Here is a 9,224-nt window from a genome sequence, read left to right on the forward strand (position 1 = left end):
TTGAGGCTACGCCTCAAAAACAACAGAAATAGATGCAGGGAGAGAGAGAGCAAGAGGGAGATTTTAATTGCTGTCTTTCCAATTCAGAAAGAGTAACCAAGAGGCCAAATATTTCCCATTGTTACCTAACAATTTTGGAAAAAAATCATTTACTTTCAAAACTTTGCCTTTTAAAATGCTTGCTGATCTGGCTTGCTTCCATGTATGTGGACCTATCTGCATTGCCCCCGTGGCACGCCTGGGTTGGCTACCCAGAGGCTATTTAAGCTGTGGGCTGGCTTTCCCCGGGGTCCGAGGATTGTTCAATGTTCCTGAATAAACTGCATTGAAAAAAAAAAACAAACAAAAAACAAAAAAAAAAACAAAAAAAAATAAATAAAATGCTTAGTTTAGAACAGAATAATATTGCAATGCAATTGTGAATTTTATTCTTTCACTTTTCATATTGCAAAGTGTAACTAGGTGCAGACATGCGAGTGGAATGTGCAGGCAAAGCTCCGTACCTTAATGCACCTCAGATGTTATGTTGCCATCTACAGAAGAGTGCTTTGCAGTGTTTTTGTTTTACTTTTTATTTGTTTGTCTTTATGTTATAGCTATTATTGGCCTGCAGCTTGCAGTGTAGTTCAGTCTGGACATGAACCCCATAATGCAGTACTTCAAAGTGTAAAGGACCATGCCAGGATAGAATGTTTTTAAATAAGCGAACCAATATCATTTGTTAAACCAATATCATTTGATAAAGCATATAACTTTACCTGTAAATAAATTTAGAAAATCAAACATTAAAATGTTAATATAAAACACAAAGAACATTCTGGTGAAGGTTTCACCTTTAAACATTTTAGACAATAAAGAAGATTTTTATGTTGTGCTTTGAATGTAGCAGTTTGGCAGTATTTCTGCCATTTGCTTAGCACCTTGCTTAATAATACATGAACCCCATTAGGCAGAGCTCCTAACTGCACTGATCTCACCAGCTTCCTTTCCACTGTGTGACACACTCACCAGATGCCCTTACAAGGGCATCCAACAGGACAAGTCAGGAGCTGGAAAAGAATGGTACAGAAGACACACCAAGAAAGACATGAAAGCAGCAAACACGAAGGCAAATTAAGATTTCAAAAATATGACTTCAAAACTTTTAAGTAGCAAACAAAAATACTATTTTGACAAAACAAAATACTGAAATAAGTCGCTTGGATTCCATATGTCTACACTGACTCGTCCTCTGACAATTGTGGTGGAGCACTGTTATCCCTCCTAACACTGGAAGGTAAATGCTCATATAATGTGCCACAATGTTAACCAGACTATGAAAGGCATGGATCTAGCATACAAGATTCTTCCTCAATCTGCTGGACCAAAACAGACCATGTCAAAAATTTTTAGATAGTGTCATAATGGGAGACAACAGAAAGAAGGGAGAAGAGATAAGGGAGAGGAGGAGATTGAGAGGAGAGAAAAGAAAGGAAGAAGCATGTAAAAGAGGGAGGAAGGGATGAAAACAGAATCAAAGGCCACCTTTTCCTTGTCAGTGCAGGAGTCTCCTTTTTGCAGCTTTGACTAAGTATGAGAAGTGAGTGTGACAGAAAAGAACTGACTGTGACGTCCTGACCCGTGTACAAGGCCTTCTCCTCTAGTCAGAGCCATCAACAGCCTCAGAGTCATTTAGATTAAATTGGCCACCAAAGTCCAGATAGATGCCTTTGTGTTACTATCAATATTGGCATACTCTCTCTCCTCATAGTGTAGATGACACATTTTACATTTGATTCCAGCTGACTCTGTGAAGTAATGACTTATTTCTACATTTTTCTCTGAGTAGAGGCAACTGCATGGGGAAAATGTGCAATATAATAATATGTTGGTTGTGTTTTCATACATCTGTGTAGTTAATCTTTTTTTTTTTAATTTTATGAGTCGACATAAGTTCTTTAAGTACTTAGAAAACTCACCTACTTATTTCTTCCCTTTCTGGTTACCTAGCCATAAAGTGAAATTTGTATGCCCACTGAAGTTTAATGCATTTCCACTTCTAGACATACCACATCACATCTCTTTCTTGGCTCCTTTTGTGACCACGAAGAGTTCCATGGAGCTTACCACAAGGCCCAGTGTGATGAACTGGCTCCAACAAAATACATGTACCTTCCTAACAGAGTCTGTTTTTAACAGTTCTAGACTTAAAGCTTATTAGCCTCTGATTATTTCTCCTTTATTTTTCTCTTTTCCTTTTTATTATATTATTATTGCTGTTGTTGTTGATTTTTCAAGACAGGATTTTTCTGTATAGCCTTGGCTATCCTGGGGAACAGGCTATCCTCGAACACACAGAGATTGGCCTGACTCTGACCCTAAGTGCTGGGACCAAGGAAAGGAAATGGATGAAAATGATCTTCGGTTCATTCATACAGCTTTCACGGAGGCCCAGGAGTGCATTAATGATAATTATAATTATTAGAGACGTACTTTGTGTTTATTATGAAGTGTGAAAAATGCAAAATTCTCCAATCCATGAAATATATTAATTATATGTTTCTTTGATTAAAATATCTTTTTAATATTGTCTGTCATAAGTGGTTAAAATATGGATGCCCTTCTTCTACTCTGCATATTTTTTGAATACATTATATATAAAAGGGCATTTTAGCCTTGGTATCATACATTGTCTATATTCAAATTAATATAAAATGTACTCAGATTTTTTTCAGAGAACAACAATATAATACATTAGTGAACACAGTTTTAGTTCATAAATATATTGACGTTATGTAGCCTGTTATTGTACATCTATCTTGGAGCAATGTCCCACACATTTACATATAAACACACTTGACCTTATAACAAAAGTTAAGGAAGTATCATTTAGCCTTCAGATTTGAAACATAAATAGAAAGATGGATTATTTAATCAAGTAGACATGGAAACAACTGTATAGTCTAAAGGTTTATATAAATACCTATATTAGTGGCTATTAAAATTTTACTGTAAATAAAGGGAATGAAAAGATTTTTTTATTGGGTTTTGATTCTAGTTGTCTGGAGAGTGTTTTCTAATTAAATTTTTATTTTTTATATTAATTACAATTTATTCACTTTGTATCCCAGTTGTAGCACCCTCCCTCATTTCCTCCCAATCCCATGTTCCCTCCCTCATTTCCTCCCATGCCCTTCTCCAAGTCCACTGATGGGGAGGTCCTCCTCCCCTTCCATTAGACCCTAGCCTATTAGGTCTCAGCAGGACTGGATGCATTGTCCTTCTCTGTGGCCTGGCAAGGCTGTTCCCCATCCGGGGGAAGTGATCAAAAAGCAGGCCACTGAGTTCATGTCAGAGACAGTCCCTGTTCCCCTTACTAGGGAATCCCACTTGGATACTGAGCTGCCGTGGACTATATCTGAGCAGGGGTTCTTGGAGAGTGTTTTATATGTTTGTTTGTTTGTTTGTTTTAATTATGATATTTAGAGTCTCTTAAAGTGGGTTAAGCAGAGATACTTTTAGCTCTCATGTGACTTAAGCATTTTGGCTGGTGTTGCAGTATGGGAAAGTACATTTTTTAACAGGAGATACTTATCAAATGCTTATAGAGCAAAAATTAGAGTTTGCTTTTATCTTTGTGATTTCCTTCCAAGGTGAGCACATATCTATATTTAGCTCCACTTGCATAGTTATTTTAAAGCCATATTAGATATATTTGAAAAAATGAGGTATTAATATAATAAAATATATAACACCATTTCTTAATTGTGCACAAACACACATGTGTGCCTTCATTATTAGCTTAGTGAATTTACACCGTCAATTTCATTAAAGCCCCCCAGTGGTAATATCATAAGCGAAATGAACAGGATTCTCGCTTATTAGCCCTTCGTTTCTTTCTGAAAAAGTGAGGTTATTGTAAAAATGTGTTTCAGCATTCCTTCATCAGGTGCAGAAAAAATGAGACACCATGATAAAAGAACGCTGTTCTAAAGGCACACACTGAGTTGTCATTCACGAAAAGTTAGCAGCTGAGCTAATTGACACACTTTGCCAATGATGACTGTATTTAAAGAGAAAGTACCGCCTTTGGTTTGTCTAGTACTGACAGAGTTACTGTAGTAGGCTTTTGAGAGCAAATTAATTTCCTGTAATCAAATACTGTGGATTATAGTCTTTGTTCCTTTCCACCTTGGACAGAGAAACAACTCCTAGGCTTTTTAGGAAGCATTACAAGGGCTTTTGAAAAACAAGCGGTGGCATAATCGCCTCAGAAGGGTTCACCTGCTGCATGCCGTAGATAGAGAAAGTAGCTCCTTCCTCTCTGAGACCAAGAACCATGGTATTATAAGCAACTTCACTGATGAGGATTTATTTAATGAAAGAAAAGAAACTAACAGCAAAAAACCTGTATTTGTGCAGAAGAAACTTAGTGATCCGGGAGTCTATTACTAAGAAATGGAATTATTACATTTTGTGTGCACACATGTGTGCGTGAGTGTGAGTGTGTAAATATGTGCATGTGGGCAAGTGTGGAAGCTCATATAGATGACAGTGAGTCTATGGAGGACAACTTGCAAAAGTGAGTTCTCTCCTATCTTGTGTGGTCCGAGGATTGAATGCAGGCTGCCAGACTTAGCTGCTTGTGTCTTTACCTGCAAAGAAAGCCTCCCCACCTTTAAAGTGGATTTTTAAAAAAGAATAGGGTTTTATCCATTGTTAAATGTTTCCAAGTAATTAACAGGTACCCGGTTCCTTTGTAGAAATGTGCACACTCAAGTATGTATGTACATAAGTACATTCAGTATATCTATGGAATCTTGAGATTGCTTAAAAGCAGGGTGCATATTTCTGAAACTTATGTATGGCATTCTTAATCCACCACAACAGTATTGTTTTTCTCCTGTAGGATAAGCTAAACAATGAAAAATCAAAGAAAGTAAACAAAAACCCAAAAGCTATAAAGAAAACGGTCCAGACAGGCCATTTTCCCCTAGCTTCCACTCTTTGAAGGCAGAAAGCTGCCCACTGCTCTCCTGCCATTACCTACTATATCCCATTTGCTTTCTTTTGTGTTCTGTGGACAACCTCAGTGCCTTCCTAGGCCTTAGAGAAGACACCAGACACCCTACAGTCCAGCACTTGTTCCCAAGGGAGAGCTTTGCCTCTACTTAGAGAGGTTTGGCGAAGGGTTTTGTAGCTGACTCACCAGGCAAGTGTTCTTTTATTGCGATTACTTTGAATTTGGATGGAGTCCCTAAATTGTAGTGGCCATGAGAAGGAGAAATTTAGTGACATAACACTTTCCTCAAAGCAGCAAGTACTTTGAAATAGGCTCTGAAATAGATGCGTGAGTTAACATGTTTGCTGACCTTCAGGAAACTCATAATCACTTCTTTCTCATCCTGTTTCCTACAGCCAACCCTACCAGAGTGGGCGGCCGCGAACCTTACCCAGGCTCTGCAGAGGTGATCCGGGAGTCCAGCAGTACTACTGGCATGGTGGTGGGCATTGTCGCCGCCGCCGCTCTGTGCATCCTCATCCTCCTGTATGCCATGTACAAGTACAGAAACCGGGATGAAGGGTCATACCACGTGGATGAGAGTCGAAACTACATCAGTAACTCAGCACAGTCCAATGGGGCCGTGGTCAAGGAGAAACAGCCCAGCAGTGCGAAAAGCGCCAACAAAAACAAGAAAAATAAGGATAAGGAGTATTATGTCTGATCTCAAGATTCGAAAAAGACACTTGTATAGAAATAGTCTTCATTTTATCTGAGACATAATATAAACTTATTTACTTTCCTTTTTATGAAGCACATACAAAAGAAGACAGGGAATGCAATCAGGAGGGAAAACTCTTTTTAAAAAAAAACAAACAAGTATCTCATGCTCTTGTTTCTCAAAAACATAAACAAAAAAAATGAGAGAGAAGAAAGGAAGGGAAAATACTAAAACAAACAACTACAACAACATCAAAAACAGGGGCCAATAAATTCCCTAACATCCGCAGTGTTTTCATTTACTCTGCCTGTCTTTATGTTGCCGGGACATTCTAAAGACGGTGAGGACCGCACGCATTCATAAAGCGAAGGAGTATTACATCGAGGCACAAAACCAACACACAACACAACACACACACACAAAGAAGCTACCTATGATCCTGGATTCAGCCAAAGTGCTAGCGCTTTCCGGAGGAGCCATTTGGGTGGACTGCCACAGGAGAAAGTCCGTTTGTGGGACCATCTGCAGATCAGGAGGAGTTGGCGAGCTGCGGCAACTGGAGCAGGGGTTGGAGCTTGCGTTTGAGACAAAGTGCTGGCGTTTTCGAATACTTGTGTAGGAAGGCATTCAAAAGCCCCTTTCTGTTTGTGAGAGAATTAAAAAAAAAGTATGGAGGCCTTATTTTCAAAAATGTGAAATATAAGGCACATTTCACACTAAAGTTTCAAAACAAAAATGAGAGGGCATAGATGCAATCATTGGGAAATTTTCATGCACGCTTACTATGTTATTACATATGTTGATATAAAACCCATCTCTGTGTGCTTTCTGGACTGTGATAAGTGACGTTTTATAGCCTGTTGTATAGAAAATACAAAATATATCTCTGCTCTTCAGCCATTTTTGGTAAATTCAATGTTATAAGTGTTGCTAAGTATAGGGAGTTTTATGACATTGAAGCAACAATTATTTCAGACTGATTTTTTTGCCACCATTATAAATTCCCACAATTACTTACTTTTTTAAACAAAAATTACAGTGTAGTGTTTATTCTAAGAAAGATATGTATGAATGTATATAAAAGGACTCAGCTACTTCTTTTCTTACATGTATAGCTTTCATTCTGTTGCATTATTAAGTTTTAGTATTTGTATGAAAGGTGTGAATTAGAAGGTGAAATATATACCTAAGTATCATACAATCCTTTCTTTCCCCCAATTATTTATATTTCTATATATGTTCAACACACACACACACACACACACACACACACACATGCACACATACACACATACACACAGAGCTGTCTGATCTGATGGAACACCAAAACACACAAATATTGACAAATGAAAAGCGTGAAGAAAGACAGTTGTGCCAAGGTATTATGACAAATGGGTGATTTGCTTCATTGAAATCCTGATACAAGGAAACCTCCAGTCCTTAGTCCTAAAAATGGGAACTTTTTTTTTTTAATGAAATAGAATAGCACCATCCACCACTGCATACATGTACATCACTCTAAGGCACGCTACAGAAATCATGTTGGTAAACTCTGGCTGCTGCAATGAAAACTTTTTCCCCGTAAAATCATATATATTCTCTGAACATGACGTGCGTGATCAAGCTTTATGGAAAGTAAACATTTTTTTTTCAACTAAAAAAGTATTCTCGGTAATTTTTGATTCTGTATTACTACCCATTAAAATCATTCTATATTTGTTGACAATTGACTAAATTTTAACTTTTCTGGATTTACATCTATATCATTAAACATAGTTTAGTTTAACATACAGTATGTAGTAGTGAAGTATAGATTACACACTTGTTTTGCATATTGTTTCAATGATGTTCATAGCAATAAATTATCAATGTGAGAAGGTGATGCTGAGGCTGCAGGGTGATGCTTCTGTAAAAACTGGTCAAATGACATAAACATCTTCTAAAAGATTGATGCTAGGATTCATAAAAGAGAAGGATACCATTACAATCAGCTTTAATCAGCAAGGCAAAAAAAAAAAAATACAAAACACCTTTTGTGATACTTTAGTTGATGAAAAATATGCCAAGAAGTGGCCTGGATTTCAAACATAACAGTACCTTAAAAATACATATATATCATAGCAAATCATGATGATCTACAGCTGCCAAGTAATTGTGTAAGAAGTCTTAAAGACTTTTCATCACCTGGAAAATAGATGGCATAAAATTAAAATTTAATACCCATTAATTCTGTTTCAAGTCTTCATATATTTTTATTTTGCCAGGTTAAAAGAACTCACAAGTCTTTTCCCCCTGCCCCTCTCATTCAGTCTTACTCAGGGAAAGCCAGAGAAATAAAAAGGAACATAAAACCACTAATTTACAGATTAAACATAATATATACATATATATGTATATGTATGTTTGCTTTTCCATTGTGTCTACTTAACTCAAACTACTTTCATTTGGAAGGATTCTAAAAAATGATGAAAAAAAATGATTTGTAGTATTTTAAAGTGGTCTATCTGGGAGGCTTGCTATTTGTAATTGATTTCAGTGTTTCTACCGAGCATAAATTTCAAAATTTCACACATTGATATAAACTTATAGTGCTGGTAAAAACATATCTAATTTTATTGAACTACACAAAACCTAGCAAGTTTCCCCCCCCCTCCCTGAATGGAGAAGGAAGAGAGGACTATGAATTGTTGAAGGAAAAAGACTTGAATAAAGCCCAAGTATCTTTCTACTAACCATATCCATCAGGGTTCATGTGTCACTTGAAACTCACAAAGGACTTCACACTACCTGGCATAAACTGATCACATCTCTCTCGATTGTAACTTTTCTGATTGAGTATGCTTCTTTTTTTATCCATGTAATGTGTTGCCTTTAAAAAAAATGATGACTATAATAATGTATGGAATCCCTAAGAAGTCAAAGAAAGGCCACTTTAATTATACCCTTCTAGTGCTTTGGGTGACTGGGTATCTAAGGGGTTTGTTTTACTTTGTTTCTCTGTTGCAAGGCCAATCTATCCATTATTGGAAATGCTAAGCAAGTGGAATTTACTGTTTTGTTAATAAAATATTTCTTAATACAACTGCGGATTATTGACTTTAAAAATTGTACGCGACACCATTTTGTCACTGAATTGAGCAGTGAGGAAGACTGCATTTGAAAGGAAACCTTATCTCCAGACAGGCAGGTAAAGGATGATGAAGCACCCTTTTCTGCATTTCACTACTCATTATGCACCCCTGTCTTCATATACTTAAGATGTAAGTACTCCATGCAGATTTCCTGGAAACACACAGGACCAGCTGAGAATGATACATATATTTGCTGATGTCATATATACACACTCTGTCAATTGCAATGGAATTAAAGTTTCATACACCTCTAATTAACTACAAAATATTTCATTAGCTATGATTTCCCTAATTTCCTCTCTTCTTATCTGTACTAAGAATAATGTCAGAGTTATAAAGAGGTAATGATTATATGAAATAATGTATCTAGTAAACACACAAAAAAAGATGG

At 36.8% G+C, this 9,224-nt stretch overlaps 1 protein-coding gene across 48 annotated transcripts in view; it reads left to right on the forward strand.

The window, feature by feature from the left end:
- Nrxn1 (neurexin 1) overlaps positions 1 to 8,784 on the forward strand; it is a 1,167,492-nt gene extending 1,158,708 nt beyond the window's left edge. For all 48 annotated transcript variants that reach the window (XM_060393136.1, XM_060393140.1, XM_060393190.1 and 45 more), the window contains one exon: positions 5,398 to 8,784. In XM_060393136.1, coding sequence (XP_060249119.1) covers positions 5,398 to 5,705 — 308 coding nt within the window. In that variant the 3' untranslated portion in view covers positions 5,706 to 8,784. The remainder of the gene's footprint in view (positions 1 to 5,397) is intronic.
- Positions 8,785 to 9,224: the final 440 nt, after the last annotated feature.

The sequence above is a fragment of the Meriones unguiculatus genome, chromosome 1 (assembly GCF_030254825.1).
Source record: "Meriones unguiculatus strain TT.TT164.6M chromosome 1, Bangor_MerUng_6.1, whole genome shotgun sequence".
Lineage (NCBI taxonomy): Eukaryota > Metazoa > Chordata > Mammalia > Rodentia > Muridae > Meriones > Meriones unguiculatus.